Below are 22,013 nucleotides of genomic sequence, written 5' to 3' on the forward strand. Positions count from 1 at the left end.
GAAGGTGTCTCAGGGAAACAAGTGACTGCAGGGAGAAGCTTCGACAGAGGGCCTATAGGATGATGACGGGAAAGGAAGGAAAGATAGCGGCTTGTCACAGACAAAAAGTCCCATATCAGCTAGGTGCAGGGCCAAAAAACAATATTTAAGTTATGAGTTGTCCACCACCCCGAAGAGCTCTTTTGAGGGGCTGACAAATGGTATCAAAGTCATGTTACTGCGTGTTAGGTGTGTAGACTCTCCATGGTCCAGTGAGACCCTCGTTCAAGTCGATCTGTGACGAGGGCGTCACGTGATTGGGTGAAGGAGATTGTCACGGACAAAAAGTCCCACATTGGCTAAATTTAGGGCCGAAAAGTAGTATTTAAGTCCTGGGTTGTCCACCACTCCGAAGAGCTCTTTTGGGAGGTGACATGCAGCTCTAGTGTAAGACAACAACCACTAAGGTGGAAGATAGCAGAAAAAACAATAGCTTGCAAGGAGCTGAAACACAAGCTGACAGTTTTTAGGAGAAATCCAACATGGATAGGGAGGAGCAGGAGCCAGCATTGGGGAGGGCCTGTATGATGGCTGATTGTTGCAGGGATGAGTCCGACGCTGGACAATCGATAAAAGAATCCCTACTACTAGTTTCGAGAACTGGAGGAGATTTCCCGGGCCTGGTAGAAAAGATGTAAGACTGCAAAAGGGAAGATCAGCTCTGGCTGGAAGGAGATATGATGACTGGAGGGAAACATGCAGGAAAGCCTGTAGGGAAGAACAATGAAGAAAATAAGCCGCAGGGAATGGTTCACGCGTTGAGGAGCATTTGGGAGGTTGGCAGAATTATTTCAGCTCCTCTGTTTGCTCGGGAAGGAGTTTCCCACGGCAGCGTAGGATGCATCTTGCTGCTGCAGCAAAGAAGGACAACCTACAGGGAAGAATTCTGGTTGCCAAAAGAAAGACTGCTTGCAGGGAAGAGTTCTAGCTATACAGGGAAGGGCTGGAGTTTTGGATGCAGAGGAAGGCCTGCAAGGAAGTACCCACTGCATAGGAAGGCCTGAAGGAAAGTACCAGCTACAAGCTGACACAGAAGATTTTCAACTGATAAAAAATTACAAACTTAACCAAATATATCTAACTTTAAGTAAGAAAGAAAATAATTCTGAAATAAAAAGAAAATAACATAGAATAGGTAGAGAATAAACTAATTAAGAGTTTCCTAAGTTGTCTCAATCAATTTCTGGACAAGAGCTTCTCAGATTTCCACAAATTTTAACCCTTTTCTCATGAAACTAAACCCTTTGATCAATGTTGCTCGGTAAGTAAATATGAATTATGCTCTGGATATTACATATTGCATCGGATAAACTGACTAATTTCAATCCCAAACTCAAATTCACCTTCAATATGACCAAAACAAACCAAATCCAAGCTCAATTGACCCATTCTTTGAGCCTAATTTTGATTTAGATCAAAACCCCAATTTTGGCCACATGACTTGGTTCTACCAAATTGAACCCATGACCTACTCCATTTGCCACAATTTGTGTTGAAAAACCTTCATAACATCCCCATATATCAAATTTAACCTTCAATTGGCCTTGGTGAAACCTCAAATTCATTTGATAGATATCACTTCAAATAGATATCTCATATAACCGACATCAACCCTATCCCCCATCTTTGCTAATTAATCTAAACTAATTAAGAGTTTTCTCACTCTTCTCAAAAGCTGAGCAAGAGTGAACAAGTGATAGAGAGAGAGAGACGAGGTACATGTTGAAGGTATGAGAGAGGTTGAAGGTATGAGAGAGAGGGAGGGAGAATGTGATGGGGAATAGGGAGGCAGAAAGAGATATAGAGAAAGAGCAAAAGAGAGCTAGAGAGAGTGTAAGAAAGAGTAAGCATGGAGAGTGGGTAGAAGAAAGAGTGAAAGAGAGATAGAGGAGAGCTACAGAGAGTGATAGATAGTGAGACAGAGAAAAAGAGACAGAGGGAGGCAATGAGATATGGTGTGTGATAGAGAAAGGTAGTGAGCAAGAGTAATAGGATTGAGATAGAGATCGATGGAAAGAGAAAGAGGGAAGCGTAAGAGAGAAAAAGGGAAGCTAGACTAAGAGATGGGAAAAAAGAAACAAAGCAAATGAGATCATTTTGCGACAAATATAATGAGAAAAGAGAGAGACAAAGAACAAGATTAAGAGAGATAAGGACAAAGGGAGAGAGATGGAGAGAGGGAGAGATGGAGAACAAGATTAAGAGAGAGAAAGAGAAATAACAATAGAGGAGTGATAACGACAAAGGGAGAGAGATGGAGAGAGCGAGAGATGGAGGACAAGATTAAGAGATTCCACAAATTTTAACCCTTTTCTCATGAAACTAAACCTTTTGATCAATGTTGCTCGGTAAGTAAATATGAATTATGCTCTGGATATTACATATTGCATCGGATAAACTGACTAAAAACCAGCTTTAAAAATTTTAAATTCAACGTTTCATAGCCAAATCTACCTTTATAACTGTACTATGAACTGCTTAAACCACAAATAGAAGTCAGCAGCCACCATCAAAAAAGAAAAAAAAAAGAAAAAAGAAGCCAGCCAATAGAATTCAATTTTACAACTGCTTTTGCCCATTTCAGCAAACAAAATCAATCATGCTTAACCAATAAACTTTATAATTCCATAATTTATATTTTCAAGTTATTAAAAAAGAATTCTGACAGAAATAATATAGGAGAAACTGATACATTTACAACACAAAAATATTGTAAGAAAATACCTTCACATGAGAATGGGAAGCAGGTTTACAAGGAGGGATGGTTTACAAGCTATAGAATGGGTAAAAGAAGATAGTTTAATAACTAAGGGTGATGGGGTAGTATATTTGAGTTGTTAAAGAATTTTAACTGTAATAAAAATAAACAGAAGGTTTGAAGTGCTATATTTAAATATAGACATATTGAATGGTATGTATGTACATTCCTCTATTCTTTAATAAAATTTTTTATAATCTATTGATAAAAAAATCAGTCACCAGAACTCCCTGCAAGAACATTGGCCATCTCTAAAATGATGAAACCTGCTCTTATCTCTAATTATGATTACCCTCTCCATTGCCTTAGATACATACTTGCAGAATTCATGGCAATCATTGCATATCCTTAGATTCTTCATAATTCTTATGGGACACTCCAAATTGTTGGAATGCATAAGGCTGAAGACAATAGCAAGCCTCTCGCTATGTATCATTAGCGCTACTTCCTTCTCCTCTTCCTCCACATCATGCAATGCAAAAGTTGTCACTGGTCTATAACCAATGCCCCTCACTGTGCTGGTAAGCTCACACAAAGACTGATAGAGCTTGTTAGAATGAGCATGGGATCCCTCATAGAATACATTAACTTCCCCATCCAATTCAACAGAGCTATAACCTCCAACCTTCCTCAAATTGCTCAATCTCATCCATTCTCTAATCTTCTCAACCACATTCCACCTTCCTAAAGCCGCATACATGTTCGATAAAAGAACCTGGTATGAAGGTGTCTCAGGGGCCAGTTTTAGAATTTCATCTGCTGCAAGCTCGCCAAGCTCGGAGTTATGCTGAATTATGCAGGCATTAAGCAGAGCTCCCCAGACTGCAGCATCCAGATCCATGGGCATGCTTTGGATAAAATTATAGGCTTCTTCAAGATGCCCTGATCGGCCAAGAAGGTCGACCATGGCAGCACAATGCTCTCTTGTTGGTTTAGCCATGCTATAAAAGAGTTCCTTTCCCTGCTTAACCAGCCCTGCGTGGCTACAGGCTGAGAGCACATTGAGCATTGTCACATCATTAGGCAGCATTCCTTCATCACGCATCTGAGCAAAAACAGACAATGCTCTCTGACTATCTCCATTAATAGCAAACCCTCCAATCACAGTGCTCCAAGACACCACATTTTTTACAGGCATTTCATCAAACAGTTCACAGGCTTCATCCATGCTGCCACATTTTGCAAACATGTCAAGAAGGGCGTTCTCCACGAAGATGTTAGACGGCAAAAACCCTACTTTTATTCTAAAATAAAGCTTTCTTCCCAGTTCTAGGCACCCCAGATAAGCACATGAAGAGAGAATACAGGCCAGAGTTATCGTATCGGGCTCAACGCCGGCGGATTCCATCCGCCGGAAGTGGCCAATAGCCTTATCCGCACGACCGTTTTGAGAGTAAGCAGATACCAGGGCATTCCAAGAGACCAAATCCCTGCCATTCCCCATGCTTTCAAACACATCATCAGCACAATCTGCATCGCCAAGCTTTACATACATGACAACGAGTTCAGTACTCACAATGGTGTTAAATTCGAGACCTTGCTTCCCCGCCATGGCATGGACTGCCATTCCAACCCAACCGTCGAGCAGTCCAGTGCATGCCTTGAGTACAAAAGGGAACGTGAACTCATCAGGAAGGACGCCAAGGCGATGCATTTCGTGATAGATCTCAAGCGCCTCGGAGTATAGGTTACTTTTGACGTAGCCTCTCATGAGGGTGTTCCAGATGAAGACGCGCGGTTTGTGCATTTCGTCGAACAGGTTGCGAGCATAGGACATCTCGCCGGAGAGGGAGAGGGCTTGGAGGATTTGGGTGAGGAGGCTGTTTTTGAAGGAGAGGCCGGCGGTGAGGATTAAGGCGTGTATTTGCTTTAGGTGGTTGGGGTGAGAGTGGGAGCGGAGGACAGCGGCGAAGTTGAACTTGGTTTTCGGAGTGGGTAGGGGCGGCGGCGCTGCGGTGGCGGGAAGGGAACGCGGCCGGAAACAGAGATTGAGAAGGGGAGGAACGGTTCGGATAAAACGGCGGGAGAAGAGACGCATGGCCGGGAAACTGAATCATTTGATTAATCATTTCTACCTTAGTATTCTGCTGCAATTATATGCATACAGTCTGGTTATGTGAGTCAAGAAGAAGATGCAGGAGCTAGCCAACTCATTTGAAAAGAAAATATAACTTTAATTATTTTATATAATTTAAAAGCTCAAATATAAGCTCTTTTAAGTTGTGCAACAAAAGGAGAGCATTCCTACTATAAGGAATGCTCCACATGACGAGTGTGTTCTGCAGATTGTGCCTCTGAGGCCTAAGCCTCCGTTTGGTGCAGTGGTGCGGCGACGGTGCAACATCACTGTTTTGGCAAACTGTCGCTAACACCAACGTTTTCTCACCACTTCTGGCTAGGTGTGATAAGAACTTTTTAGCTATGGTCTAACTTTTTTTTTTTAAGAAAAAATTGTAATAGCCACGACAGCTTTTTGTAATATCAGATGATTCTTTAAGAGCTTCATAGCAGCTTCTTAATAAGAAGCAGCCACCTAAATGGAGCCTAAGTCGGATTCTACAAAGCCGGGTTATAGTTGAGTTAGGAATTATAACGTACTAATATGTTTGATTTAGAGGTATTGTGTAACATATATATATATATATATATAAATCTCCCAAAACAATAACATCATATTCTAAATGTTAGATTATTTTTTCTTTTTCAAGAATGGCGAGCCCAAAATCTAATATATGTAATTCGAACCGATGGCCACACGATGAGAGATTAGAATTCAATCACTATGTCACAAAATAAGTATGCTTTAAATGTTCAATTGTTATTTTGAAGAGTCTAACATTCTTTGATGTTAAAGCCTACAAGAACGAGCTTTGCCCCCATTTCCTATCACGAGAGATGCAAATGAACCAAAGCCAAATAAATGAAGCTATACAAGTCTTAATAAATTCAAATACTACAAATAAAGGGTATGTTTGGGCAGCTGCAACTTATTGAATAATCTGCTGATAAGCTGATTAAAAATAATATGCTGATAAACTAGGTGCGGTAACTATTACAAATTTTTATTTTTTTGGAAAAGCCAGACCACAATCAGAAAGCTGCTACCGCACCTGGTGCGGTGTGAAAACGCTGTTTTCAGTATTTTGAAAACACATAAGCTGCCAAAACGCAGTTTACCCAAACGTTTACCCAAACAAGTCAGATGCGTTTTCAAAACGTCACCGTACCAAATAAGCTGCCCCAAACAAACCCAAAGTTACAAGGTAATTTTTTTATTTCATAAATTGTTTATTCATGTAAAAGAGCAATTTTTATTAAAGCAAAGTGCTCATAAATTGCTTAGGAAGACCAATCATGAATATAAGCTCCTCACCTAAAATGTTAGGTGCATTTTCATACATACCCATCAATTCTTATGTATGTACATATCTAACAGTGTACATGTATACCATCGAAATTATTCATATCACATCAAAATATACTGGCTCAACTTTTGAAAGTGAAATACATATTTTCATGCATAAGATAATACATATGTAAAAATTGAAGTTTACGTGTTCAATATGTAAATACATAGGAATTGAGTGGTATGTTTGTAAATCTTCCCAAGAAAAAAGTACCTCCCTTTTATTGTCTTCATGATATTATTGTTTTGTTCAAAAAAAAAAAATTAGTTTGCATGCTCTCAATATATTTTTGTGTTTTAAAAAAGTTGTGATATCTAAATGAAGGAAAATAGTAAATAAAAAATATAAAACCAAATTATAATTATTTTGAAGATGTAGATTTAATTAATAATTGTGTGTGTGTTTCTCTCTCTCTCTCTCTCTATCTCTATATATATATATATATATATATATGCAAAAAAAAAAATTATATAATATGTTTGCCCCCCCACAACACTGTCATTGCCGAGTCCTAAGCCCGTGATGTGAAAAGTGATGGTCGACAACCAGGGTAAAATTTATCGAAAAATCATGGCATTAATCATTTTGATCCTTTTGTCATAGTTTAAAATTATGGGAGAAGGTAATTGAATATATGTTAAAACTTATTACAAAGATTTCTCATAATTATTTTAGATTTATGATATGACGGGCATGCCTACAATGGAAAGCTATACATTTATTAAGAGGTTTGATAGAGAAGTACAGAGAGAATAAGAGGGATCTACATATGATTTTTATTGATTTAGAAAAAAACTTACGATAAAGTTCCACAAGATATCCTTTGGAGAGTTCTAGAGAAGAAATGTGCTGATATGACTTATATTCAAGTCATTAAAGATATTTATACTAGAGTTGCAACTTGTCTTCGAACAGTAGAAGGTTTGACCAAATATTTTCTTATTTTAGTAGATTATATCAGGGATCAACTTTAAGCCCATATCATTTTGCTTTAGTCATGGATGTTTTTACTGGACATTTATAGGAGGATGTACCTTGGTGTATGCTTTTCTTTGATGATATCCTTCTTATGAATAAGACTAGAGAAATAGTTCAAAAAAAACTTGAATTATAGAGGTCTACACTGGAGTCTAAAGGCCTTTGTTTGAGTAGAACTAAAATTGAATATGTGGAACGTAATTTTAGTCGTAGTAGCTTTAGTGGCATCATTATAGTTATGGGTGATCAAATTATTAAAAGGTTTAAAAGGTGTGAATGCAAAGGTGTGAATGCTTTAGATATCTCAGGTTTGTTGTTCAAAGTGATGGTGATATAAATGGGGATGTTATTAGTAGAATTCAAATTGGTTGGTTGAAGTGGAGGAATGTTCCAGGACTATTGTGTGATAGAAAAGTACCACTTAGACTGAAAGAAAAATTTTGTAAGATGGTAGTGAGACTTGCAATGCTCTATGCCACAGAATGTTGGGCTTGAAAAGATAAGCACAAAACTAAGTTAAGTGTTGCCGAGATGAGAATGCTTAGGTAGATGAGTGGCCTTACACTGAAAGACAAAATACAAAATGAATATATATGTGATAGGGTTGGTGCAGCTCCAATGATGGATAAAATTAGAGACAGTCGCCTTATATGATTGGTTACATTAAACGTCGATCATCTGATGATTTAGTTAGGAGAGTAGATGTTTTAGATTTGACTTGTGTTAAGAAAGGTAAATGTAAATCTAGAAATAATTGGGCATAAAAAATGATCTTAATTTATTAGAATTAAATAAAAATATGACGGTCAATAGAATGCAATGGAGAAAAGAATTCATGTAGCCGACATCAATGAGATAAAGACTAGTTGTTGTTGTTGTTATTGTTGAATCTGTCTATTAATCTTTCATCATTTTGATTTCGAGACTTCTATTTTTAAGGAAATAAATATAATTAAATAATATTTAATAGCTTTTTGTTATGGAAATCTAACTTTTTTTTCTCGTAATGTACATAATTGGCTAAATATTTTTGCTATGTGTTTATTGGAACATTTATGCCTTTAAGACAATTTTGAATGAAATACCAATGATATGCCTATATCTATACAAGACTATATTGCACATAAAACATTGAGGAACACTTCTTATACCTACTCCATACAAGTTCAATCGTTTTCTCTTACAACATTTGATAATTTAATTATTCTTTATTCTATTATTTGCTTCATATTAGGACTTAACAATATAATTCTATAGTTAGAGATATGATGAAGTAACCAACTTTGACTATCATGAATAAGTTATTTAAATGTTTAAATGCTATCATAGACATATGACCGACTTGTTTTTCTCAATAATTTATATCATAGACATCTGATCAGATTTATTTTCTTAATAATTTATATGATTTTTTTTTTTAATTTTGATTGAAATCACATTGAAGCAAATTGTACAAAGGACAAGTCATGTGATCAAAGAAATATATTTAACTTGGCTTCAATTATGAGTGAAATAAGATTGAGCATTGATTGAACTATGTTGATTTGAATGTTGTTCACAAGGTTAAAATATGTTTCAAACCATAATTTGCATAAGGATCTATTCAAAATATATTTGAATTTTAACCAATCCTCCTCAATCATCGTTTGAATAAGCTTTAAAATATTTATATGATATGTGTTTGAACCTGATCAAACTAGATAGTACCGTTATATGTTTCTATATTTAAAATATTTTGTTTTTCAAGTAAATTAAATTTCAATCTTCTAGTGTTGAAGAGAAAATTTTTGAGTTGGTTGATGGTTTTGTTATGTATTAGTTGGGAATATCTCATAGACTATATATATAGCTACACAAATGGATAATAAATAATTAGTTTGAAATAATAGGTGATGCATTATTTTGGTGGACCATAATTTTTAAAATAATTTTTTTCAACAAAACAAATTATAGAATATGATGTAACACTCTTCTTTGATGAGTATCTATTTCCATCCCCACTAATCTTCCATTTATATGTCAATTGTATTAAAAAAAATTATCAACTATAGATTATATCCATGATAAAAACATATATGCTTATATATACAAAGTGTCTCCAAATGAACTTAATGTAAGTTTAATCACTTCAAATGATGCATTAAATGCCAATTTATGAGTATTTGAAGGCCGTGTTAGAGAAATATAAGATGAACATAATAATGGCTCTATGCATGCTTCATGATTGTTACAACAAAACTGTAAAATAAAACTCAAGCTAACAAATAAGTGAATTCATTAGCTCTTTATGTGCCTTGAGGATAAAAGCAATAAATAATGATATTGAGAACACATTAAGAACATCATACTTATAATGGCTCCTAAAATTCGCTCTATTGGCTTATAATTTTAGCCTAATTCACCTCCCTCGCCTTGGCCATTTTGAGCTTGTGTAAACCAAGAATTCATATAAGAGCTACAACTTTATAATTATTAGCTTTACATTCAAAGAGTGCTCCATAGAATGTACACATTTGAATTTCTATTAGCACTTTAAAATAAAGTTTGATGAAAATTGAATGAATGTCACGTCACAACATGACCATGGCATTCTATTTGATTAGTTCAAAAAATAGAATGATGATGTATTTGTAATATTATGACATGAGAGCTTAGAACCTTATTTTAAAGGGTACAAAATTTCTACGATTATCACCATAGACACGAATGAAATTCATAAACTAATAGAGGATTAGCTCCTTGGTGAACAAGATTTAGGTTTACTAATTAGCAAAGGGATAAATACTTTCTTGCTTACACTCAAATTTGATACTTATATAAAAATATATAATTTAAGTATAAGAAAAGAAAATTGGGATAAGTATATTTTCAAATATGAGAGGACCAAGAAAATTTTAAAAATATACATTAACATTTTAAAGCAAGAATATAAATTACCTTGGGTTAAACTAAGAGGAATGAATAAGAAAGGATTTAAATGATTTATGATTTAATAAGATCATCAATGGGTTATAGACTCTAAGAAAGGAATATTGCAAATATGTACATATCCCTGAATCAGTAATAGTTATAATGTTGCCCTCTCTCATATCAAGCTACTTTGAGATGCCTATATTCCACCAAAATTTATTTTATTCAAAAAGAAATTTTGAAATACCATCAAACATTATGAAGTAAAGATTATATGGAAGCTGTAGAACTATCAGGCATCAATTGTGAAGCATTGAAATATCAAATTGAGATCGAGGGGACTAACATCATTAAAAAATAAAAAAAAATCAATTTTGAGTCAATTCAAGTTTGAGAGAAGTTTAAAATCTTCGATTCTAGTTAAAATTGAACTGATCTCAAGCATATTATCCTCAGAGAATTTTCTTATAAATCAAACTTCAAGTAAAAATAGAGCAAGTTTCTAATTTCAAGCACAATATCCGGTCATACATCAGGGAGATTGCCATATCATTTCCAAGTATATGGTAATAAGAACAAAGAATCGAAAGCAGTGCACTGCGATCCCCTATGAACCCAATAGTAAGATTTTATATAGCATTCCAAGAATAAAAAGACATGCAGCGCTCAAATGGGCACAAAACCGGATGAGGCTTGTCCTTTCTCAGTTAACACACTTAAAATGCCTGTTATCTGTAATGGGAACCGGCAAGCGGCATAAAGCTAGTAAAATACCACCCTTTTTTTACACTACTTTAGTGAAAAACCTCTTTTTTTTTTCAAACAAAAAATTTAGAAGAGCTAAAACAAAGAGTAGTCTGTTTTCAAAAGTACATCTCAAGATACTTTAACTGCCGAAAGCAACATTAACAGCAACAGCATCATCATCATTATCCTCTTCATCATCAAGAAGAACTCTAACTAATAAATCCTGCAGGATAAGTTTTGATGTGCTTTCTCATATTTTGACAACAGTTTTACTGGTTTTTCTAGAAAAAGCTCTCTTGATTCACAAAATGGTTTACAAAAAACTAAATCTGTTAAAAGTAATAAATTATGTTTAGAAAGATGATACATGTCTTTATAAGGATTTGAACTTTATAAACCAAGATATATCTCATGACACCAAAATAGATATTTAGTTCTCCACCGTCACCAACATTGCATGACTAAATTATGATTTCAAAATATGCTTGGAAGCCAGAAAGACGATACTTGCAAGCCAACATGGATTTTTAATTAAAAAACAGAACATAGATCAAAACAACAAGCCATTTCATCACAGACTTCAATTACTATGTTTCATGCAATGTCTTTTAAAAAAGGGCCACTTATATACATAGCACAGAATTCTCATGCACTTAAATATACCTAAACAATCAATATTTAGTTTATTGTAAACCATTTTAAAAAAGGGCCAAGTACTATGTTTCATGCATAAGCCTAAACACCAAAGTGCCATGTGTGTAAATATAAAAGTTTAGGTGTGAGACATGTAAATAAATAAGAATTGTGTGCGACATATGTAGAAGGGTGAGTAGAACACATCCAGTTTTGAACACAACTACCTCGGCAATTTTGAACGCCTTTAAACTGGTAAAAATCTAAGCAAACAAGCGGATTTTGAAAATTCCTTTTAAATTATTACAGAAGCAGAATAAACAATTAAGGGCAATAAACAGTGCTGCATATCAGCATGCAAAAAGGTGATAAAGAGCACAAATAAAGCCAATATAAAATTCCCAAAAACCTAAGAAAAAAGCTCATTGATGCTCTGATGATACCTAATATATTGCTCAACCCAAACAAAAACCTTTCATCCACTTTTGACAAGATCCATTAGAAATACTCTGAGAAACACACACTTACAAATCCTACGCTTTGTTGTCAATACAATTGACAAGTAGTTCTGCAGCTACATGTACAACTGTGCTATGGGTCTGCTTCATATTACTCGAATAACAAATATTTCTTTGAGTGCTACAATGTGCAACCATGAAAAATTCAGACATACAAGAACAATATCATTAAACACAGCGAGGGTGATTAATCAGTAGAAACATCATCAACAGGTAATAAATCCGTATAAAAAAATAACATTAGGGTTTCCATATCATATGATCTATGGAAAATGATTGACCTTCTTTATTTCACAGACCTTAGAGGGATCAAATTTATGAATGTCAATCTTAAAGGGTATTTATTGAATCTAAAATTGACACGGTTGAATTTAAATTCCAAAGAAATAACATTAGGGTTTCCATATCATATGATCTATGAAAATGATTGACCTTCTTTATTTCACAGACCTTGGAGGGATCAAATTTATGAATGTCAATCTTAAAGGATATTTATTGAATCTAAAATTGACACGGTTGAATTGAAATTCCAAAAAATTGAGAAATGCTTGGATTCACAAGTCAGAAAAAAGAAAACATATAGTAACATAAAGTGAAGCAAAACATAATGTAAGTCAGGCTTGATGCACAACAGCATAATTTACTACAGATTCCAGTCTATCCCAAGCATTCATATAAGAGTAAGTAGATCTGGTATTACAAACACCGAGTAGCGAAAAATATACATAACAGGAAGTAAAGGTATAAAAACGAAATTAAAAAGGGATGGAGTTCAATCAAACTCGGAGTAAAGGACAGAACTTGCAATATCATATCTGCGTTGCTTTCTCTTCAACAACCAACCTCCACCTCTGGGCTAATAAATCCAGCTCTGCAAGCCGATGCGCTTGCCATCTTTTTGACATGCCCTTCATCTCCAACCCTTGTTCCGAAGTACCATTGGATGAAATAATCCCTTGGTTAGCAAGCGTAGAACGCACCTCATTTAACGCCACATCAAGCACATCCAATACTGACTTGATGGCTAGATGCTTAGCTCCCGACCTCTTAGGGTCCACAGAACTACTTATTGGGGGAGTAGGTAGCTTGTTCTTGGGGATTTCCTCTGGAGATGCAGCAAAATTAGCACCATCTATGGATCCATTGTGTCCAATAGAAGGAAGAGGATCCATGCATTCTTTTTTGTAGGCAACAGGAGAAGTAGAAGGAAGGGCTAGGGGAGGATTTGGAGGTGGCAAAAGAGCGCTTTCCAAAGCAACGATAACCTGATGAGGTGAAGATGAGGCTCGGGCCCTGCTAGTCGGGGCCCTAGGGTTAGGCCGGCGGCGCTTATTGCCAGCGCTTCCCGCTGCGACAGCATCGGGGGCGGAGAATGGGGACGTGGAAGCATTGGAAGGATCCCAAAGACGGGTAGAAAGATGTAATAGGTCTCGATCGTGCTGGGAGAGTCGGGACGGATCCTGCCCACGCGCGATACGCCCGGCCATAGTCCTGTACTTCTTCCTTAGCCGTCTCAGCTTCTCGGATAGCTGTGAGCGGGTGTAGGGCTGCGACATAGACTCCGAAAAACGATCGTAGAAGATGTTGAGATCCCGGGGGAAGACCAAGCCTTGGGCCAGCACGCGGATAAGAGGAGAGGGGGATGGGATTAGGGTTAGGGTTAGGGTTAGGGTTAGGGTTAGGGTTAGGGTTAGGGTTATAAGAGGAGAGGGGGATGGGATTAGGGTTAGGGTTAGGGTTAGGGTTAGGGTTGGGGATCGAGATGGGAATAGGATGGGAATTGGATACAGGTTGAGCTTGGGGTTGTGGGAGATTTTTGCGCTTGATGGGGAGTTTGCGCGCGGCGGACTTGATGTTGAGAGGGGTTAGGGTGGCCATGGCGATGGGCACGGACCAGCCTGCGCAGGGCAAGAGAAGTGCAGTCCGGAAGGAGCTGAATTCGGTAAGACGGGGTGGGGTTCGATCGACAGGGAGCAGAGCGAGATCGGAGGATAAGGCCTGGGCGGAGTCAATATAGATTGGGGTGGTCAACATTGAGAACGGCTCAATAAATAAATAAAAAAAGAGGGGGATTTTAACATACACATCACCAAAAACTTATCATTTTACATATTTTACCCCTAAATATTAATATTTATGGAATAAGTACCTTAAACTATGTAAAATGATAAGTTTAAAAAAGAGGGTCGTTAATTTGTAAAATAAGTTTTCAAAAGAGAAGCGAGTTTCAAAGGTTTCATCATGCCTTCGATTGACTGTTGACAAATTTCATATATGTAAAATCATATGTTTAATGTTTTGAGTACTATGTATTTTAAAAACCCCATAAAAAAATTCAAAATTTAAACGATGATGCTCGAATTCAATTTTTTTAAATTTTATTTATTGAAATAAGTCATAAATTAGATTATCTTTTATCTTTTTAAAATAAATTGACTTTCTCTAGACATCCCTATGTAGTAGTTTAACTATTTAATGCTTTTAGGAATTAGATGATCTTTCATTAAGACAATTAATACCTATATTAATTAGGGGACTTAAGCATGAAACAATTAATAAAGTTGATTGAAATAATATATTGATAATGATTAATTTAGAAAATAATTAAATTTTAAATACGTTCACAAAATTTATTCTCCTTGTATAAAAATCCTTCTATTTTGTTGCATGCTGAAAAACTCATAAACTAAGTTAGCCCCACAATATTTTCTCTTTTTTCAGGATATTGAAGGAAAATTTATGGTTTCTCCCATTTCAACTTTTCTTTTATCAGTGAGTGTTTGTGTGTGTGCGTGTGTTGGATCTTCATTAAATAAAAGAATATAAATACATTACTCTGTTGCCTTAAGTTTTCTAAAATATAAAGAATTGTTTGTGGGAAATGATTTACAGCTTACTATAAATAGTTCTCTATTAATTACTATTAATTTATTAACTAAAGAAGCAACAAATTTCAACTTAAAATAAATGAATGCATTGGATGGGGGAGTATAAAGGCCAAGTCATTTAACTCTTAATGGAAACTAGCAAATAGAGGACACCATCATAATATACTGGATACCACCAATCATAAAATCAACAACATAATATAATAACATAGTTGCATAATTTTATATGAAACCTCATTACCATCATGTTGAAATTCCTCCGCCACAAACTAACTCAAAACTTGTTGTCGCAACCCTTCCCCAATCTCAATGAGAGTTAGCCATATGTTGTTTTATGGACATTCCTCATAAAATTTTATGAGATGAATTATGATATCTTGTTCAAATGGTTTTTTTTTTTTTTTGAGAGAAAGAAATCAGTCTACTCATCAATGTAGATTATAGGAGTCTTCACTTTTAAATGATTCAATCCTCCAACATCTCAGTCCAATGGGGTTCAAGTTGTCCACTATTAAATCTTATGATGGGATGCTTGATCTCTATCAATACATTAATCATTGCAAGATTATCATGGACATTTCCTCATTTGTTAAATATTTCATACTACACTTAAAGACCAAACTCGTACATAGTTCTAATATATTCCAAAGTGAACTATTCATGCTTTGACTAACTTCTCTTTGTAGAGCAACTTTTTATGAATTAAAGAATTTTTAAAATCTCTTCTAATCTTTCAAGAATTCACCAATATGAAGGAAACTCATACAAAGAATAATTTCTTAGATTATTTTTTAGCATATCAATTTTTTGGAGTAAATCCCAAGTTATCACATAAATATTTTCGGCGGGCTTCATCTCAAACCTTTTTACTCATCTTTAATGTGAGATACAATTAGCTCTCATTCATCATGTAGAAGTACAAGTTACATTTGATGAGACAATCAAGACACATAGAGTGTAATTTGAACAATCTTCTAGTAAACATAAGAATACCCTTGAAGTTGCTATATAAATGTACAAATTAAGTAAATAATAAGAAAGACATCATTATCACTAACATGAATATGAGTTGACAAATTATATTCCTTTAATTAAACCCGTGACTAATATTATGATGGAGATTCAAAATTTTGAATTTCTTAAGTGGACAATACCGTTAAAAAATTAAAATGTTTGAGATCAATCCTATTATTGTCAATTTTATCTTCAAAATGGCATTCAATATAAATATGTAGTTACTTAAAAGAAGTTGATTTTGTGATTCAACCAGGCCACATAAGTTATTACCTACGAGAATAACATAGGGTAATGAAAAAAAAAATAAATTTATTGAGTAATGTGTATGGTTATAACCTATTTTGCCTTCTCAAGAGATTATTTTCCCTTATATGCTAAAAGATATAATCATTGAAGCAACTCAAAAAAAGATCAACATCTCATTTTTAAGAGAACTTGTATCTTATTTAGAGACAAAGACAAATGTTTCAAGTAAATTTTTATTAATAAATTTTTTTATAAATATTATTGCCTCTTATATAACTCTTAAATGGCACACTCAAGAGGTAGAATTGATAATAATCTAGTTGTAGATAAAGTCCTCAGAAAAAAGATCCCATGAAGGCAAGTGATCCACTCATACCCTTAGAACGCATGCCCATTAGGATGCCTTGATTAGAAGTTAGTAGTATTTATGATCGTCACTAGAAAAATATCATTAGAGCAAGTGGTTGATAAGATCTCCACTCAGACAAACAAGCTCAAAGTGTTGAAAGCCTTCAATGACACTAGTATATCTTAAAAATCTTAGAAGGCTAAGAGCCTTGTAAGGTGCATATACATTAAAAAATCTTGGAAGGCTAAAATCTCAGAAGGTATAAATATACTTAAAAAATATCAAAGAAAAGTACATAAGAAAAATCTTAAAAATCTAGTAGCCTTATAAGGTGCATGCACATAAAAAATCTTAAAAGCGTAAAACGTCTCAATGTTCACCATCTTTTGGGGATGTTCATAGGTGATCAAGGTAGAGAGACTAGAATAAAATAATGAAAGATTAGAGAAGTGTGAATTAAAATAAACAATATGAACATAATAAAAGAGATGTGGGAGATATCGGTAAGGTTGACTTCGTAAGGTAAATAAGAGACAAAAGCCCTAAAGGGATTGAACATTCTCACTCCTTAAAACCTCAAAAAAGACTTATGAATATTCCCCTCATATAAATAAAGAATTAAATTTATTTTTTTCTGGTACATGCTTACTTTCAAGTGAATATTTATTTAATTAATTATACCTTGGGGTATATCTAAGTATTATTTTAATTATAATTATCTTTCTCGTGTTTTAAATTCTATAAAATAGGGTACCAGGGATGTGGGGTCATCATTTCAATATGGGTCACCTTGTGTATCAAAGCCAAACTAGGTTATAGGATAGAGAGTGAATTAATGTATCCTAAAAGATGGTAGACTATCTGTAACTAGGGAGCTATAAAATAATATCAATATAATTTATTAATAGAATGGGATAAGCTCAAAAGAGATATATCAAAAGATAGGCCAGGAATTTCTAAAGTGGTAGATGCAACTCAATTAAGATTCGACATATCCATCTTTTGAGTCATCAAACCTTAACCTTACTTAACCAAAATCGTAGTTGACCCTATGCACAACAATTTAAGAGTTACATCATCCATGGGAACCATGTGAACTCAAAACCAACAAAAGGGAACAAAAAAGAATCTTATAAATCTATCCATGTAGAATGAGGTGTAAAATATGACTTAATGTTACCAAATAAATGGTTTTAGGCTTAGAAGTAGGTCTCATGGCAAGGTCTTAGAAAGGGGGTTGCCTTATTTTACTTTTTTTTCCATAATGGAATAATTAGAAGCATATTCAAATGTCATAATATCTACACCATTATTAATATATAGCTTAAGGCCAATGAATTGTTATTAGCAAATTTCTAATCATTATCTAAATAATAATCATAAAAAAACAAAATACTATTAAGGTATTGAGGAAATTGTGATTTGAATTATTTTATAACTTAGAATTTGATGTTTCTGAAGAAAAATCTTATCATACTATTTTGGGTAAATCTTGACATTAAGTATTTCTTTCATTACTACTCAAGTTAGATTAGTCTTTTATAAACTATATTTCTTTGGTAAATGTTGGTCATATAATTTCTTTTTTCCTTGCGTGATGATTTCTATCTTAACAAAAGTGACCATAAGCCAATCATTCATATTTTGCCATATAAACAACTCTTCATTTTTCAATAAATAATCCAAAATTTAGTTAAGGCTATGCACACCATCATAATTGAGGTCCATAACTATAATTTTTTTAAACGAAATAATAGTTTTTTGACCCGTATGTTCTACTTATTTCATCTATCTTTATTACCCCCGAAATATGTCAACATAAAGGGGGCAAATCCTTACTAAGTTCAATGTAAGGTTCATTATCTTATAAATTAAAATTGGTATGTTATGTAGGTGAATGAGGTTGGTTGTATTTTTTCGTTACATTTATTTTTTGACACCAAATTATCCATCTAGTGATTTAGTTTATCATCTATTACACATACTTAGTCAATTTGGTTATAGCTTACCATAAAATCTCTTTATTTCTTAATTCAATTTAATGGGCCTTTCTATTCAAAATTTCTATCATTTTATTGTACCATTAAATTATCCATAAGAGTCCTAGTCAAGGTTAGAATTCACACTAAGAAAAATATTTTGAATTTATGAAATTCAATATTAATATAAGTGAACAAGTCATGCACATATTTTAGAATTTAAAACATTTTTATTAATTTTGGAGCAAGCTTAGGGCGCACATACATACATACATACATACATACATACATACATACATACATACATACATACATACATACATACATACATACATACATACATACATACATACATACATACATACATACATACCTACCAACCATTATTTATTCATTGATTTTGTTATATTAAAAAAATATATATTAAATAAATACAAGATTTGAGGTTATGAAATGGTACATGAGATTATTGATATGTATACCAAATTAAAGTAACAACAATTGAGGCTCTATAATATCCTTTGATGAAATTACATAAGTTAAGGGTTCGACACTAATACCATAATTTACCTACAATTAGAGGGATGAACAAGGCTCTTAAGATATGTAGAGAAATAATAAGAACATGTGGAAAACCCTAAGATGATTAAGTAAATTTTATTTAAAGTGTGGTCAGAGGATGTACATTGACCATGATAATCGGAAATTATATACATAATTAAATCACATTAAATGCATTAAATTCATTTGATGACAACTTTTTAAAAAAATTTCAGCACTCATTATTTAATTTTTACCTTTTAGATGACAAGAATAAGTTTGGAAATCGAAGAAAAAATGACCAAAAAGGCTTATTGAGATGAATCAATAGATTAGAAGTAGAAATGGTGCTAAGGAGACAGACATGATGACCACAAGTTAGCCGACACATAAACTCTTGTTGTAGGCACCCGAGCACCATGTCCAATTTCCCTAATGCTAGGACATACAATGAAGCGCCTAGTAGCAGGCATCAAGTCATGAGCTTAGTGCGTAAACACCACTCATTAGCATTTAGGAACCAAGAACCTAAGAGCCATTCGCATGCGTCGATGTGCTAGTTTCACACGTCAAGGAGTCTACTTTAGAAGATTAAATCAACAGCTTTGTGCCTTGGCACCAAGGAATTAATTTAGTCGATTATGAATATATTCTAATTGAATCTTTAACTTTATTAGAACATCTATAATTTACTTATTTAAGAAAGGTATTAACATGAATTTAGGCAATTTGAGTAGCCCTTAAGTAAGGTTTAGCAGAGTTTCTCCTAAGGTTTTCTCTATAGAACTTTGGGAATAAGTTGAAGGTGATCTTGAACAGTTAAGTTGATGGAGCACGGTGGGAATATGGAGGAGGCTCCTAGCTATCTTCTTAGTTTTCTTATTCCACTTTTTATTATTTTATTTTATTGTAATAGTTTTTATATTTTTTTTATTATTTAATTTCTTCTCTGACATGTACTAACAAATCAATTTATAGGGGTTGAATTTAACAAAAATTGTGTCTTTGTAGTTGGTTTTAATGTTATAGTTATGTTGCTTTAGTTTTCTATCTACACTACATGTTTTTCTCTAATAAATATTTAATTATTAATTACATGATTAATTATTAATAACTCTAGAGATTTTTTTTAAAATTGAAAGGTAAAAAATAAACATGTCATGGGTACAAACACAGTAGTGAATGTATCGTAAGTTAGTGATAGCTATAAAAACCCCATGTGATTCTTTTGAGATCATAAAAGCTTTGATGAATTTATTTGAATTAAATTTATCACTGAGAAGTAGATAGACTATGCAAGTAAAATAAAAAATGTTTTTCTTGTGAAATCAAGGTTGTGGACATCATTATTGGACCATAGTACTATTTAAACCAAACACACTATTTATGTTGATATTTCTACTTATTTTTCCATCATGTGTAATATCCAAAACTTAGAGCTCTTCCACCTTGAATCAAACTTTCATGAAATGAGATATTGATCTCTTAGGTATTTGTATTTTATTTGCAATTTTCATTTAGTTATCACACCACCCAAATTCAATTGTTCAAATAAAAGTTTACTGCTTTATTTTTACTACTTGTTAAAAAAACCTCTTGAGATTATACTTGCACTCATATTTTATTATTTGTGCATCCACATGATATTAAGTGCCTGCAATTATTTGCTTTAAGTTTTTTCCAGAATGAGAGGGTACATGCGCTCTTCTTATCTCATGCCTAGTATGACAGAGCCTACAGAGGCTAAATATTTTCCATTTTCACTAAGTCATATTCAATAACTACCTTTGGTTATTTAATGGAGTTGTCTGTTCGTTAAGGGATAACATGGTAGGTCTGATGTCACCCAACCCATGCTCTTTGCATGTTGTTAGCGGTGATGAATATATGCTCTTTGATGTTGCAAAATGCTTTGTTGACACAAAATATTGCATATGGTATAAGAGATGGAAAATCTTCTAGTATCCTTCACTTCATAGGACAGCTTCATTTGTAGAATGAATTTATAGTTGACTATACGTGCAACTTTTTCTAATTCATCTAAGTTTCTCCTATATGATAAGTGAAAACCCAACAGCTATCAAAACTTTAATTATAATTTAATTTGATTCAAAATCCCCACCTAAGTGTCAGGTTACCTACGCAAGTACACATATCATTTTTGTAATATAGAGCTCTACTTGAGTCTAGAATGTCAATCCCAAAGGGAAGGTGGTAGAGGTTTCATAGTAATATCAACATAAGTGTGAATTTTAGCCAACTACTCTCAGGTCCTAGTTTGGAAGATCGATAAATATAATTTTTCTAACAACTATGATTAAGTGTATTTATACTCCTAAGTTAAACTTTATTAGATCAACTAAAAAGGTGAAATTCAAGATTGATAAGGTACTTCTCTTCGTATTTTCATCGGTAGATTGTAGGTGTTAATACTAAAAATCGTAATGTGGTAATGACAACAGAAGCATAAGACTCATTTACCCTTTATCGACGGCATAAATGAGTATGATTTAAATTTTGGTAATTATTTCCATTTGTCACCTGTGAAACTCCTAATTCAAAATATATCGATACACTTCTCCCTAAGTCGCATCGCCTCATGACTCATCTTTCATAATCATTCGCAAAATGTGAATATTCTATGTTGTTTCACCGCCGCTCCTTCAAGTCCTAATGGGTCACAATGAATTTTTACAAGTTATATGACCAATACAACAAGTAAATTAAGTTTAGAGATATACTCATCACATGAAAATAAATATCAATTCAAAGCATTCTTCAAAGCATTCACAACCCTACATTCAAAGCATTCACAACCCTACAAATCTAACCTATCTATCACAAGAGAAAAGTATAAGAAATCTACCCATTACACATAATAAATGATACACCTAAAATATATAGTATTTTTAGACACATTTTTATACATATTTTTGAGATATTGTGCTTTAATGGAAGATATTTTTATATTTTTCTTGCAGATACAAGTAAAAATGGAAAAAAA

The 22,013-nt window shown here is 33.8% G+C and overlaps 2 protein-coding genes across 2 annotated transcripts in view; both read right to left on the minus strand.

The window, feature by feature from the left end:
• LOC110024730 (isoleucine--tRNA ligase, cytoplasmic-like) overlaps positions 1 to 22,013 on the minus strand; it is a 99,978-nt gene that overhangs the window by 30,821 nt on the left and 47,144 nt on the right. The gene's annotated exons all lie outside the window — the stretch shown is intronic.
• LOC110024729 (pentatricopeptide repeat-containing protein At2g01510, mitochondrial-like) lies at positions 2,858 to 4,951 on the minus strand. Its single transcript, XM_020724859.1, has one exon. It carries the CDS (start codon positions 4,833 to 4,835, stop codon positions 3,015 to 3,017), a length of 1,821 nt encoding a protein of 606 aa, XP_020580518.1. The 5' UTR covers positions 4,836 to 4,951; the 3' UTR covers positions 2,858 to 3,014.

The sequence above is a fragment of the Phalaenopsis equestris genome, unplaced genomic scaffold (genome assembly GCF_001263595.1).
Source record: "Phalaenopsis equestris unplaced genomic scaffold, ASM126359v1 Scaffold000272, whole genome shotgun sequence".
Taxonomy (NCBI): Eukaryota; Viridiplantae; Streptophyta; class Magnoliopsida; order Asparagales; family Orchidaceae; genus Phalaenopsis; species Phalaenopsis equestris.

Coding starts and splice junctions, on each gene's coding strand:
- LOC110024729 (XM_020724859.1), bottom strand. CDS start 4,835: ATGCGTCTCTTCTCCCGCCGTTTTATCCGAACCGTTCCTCCCCTTCTC.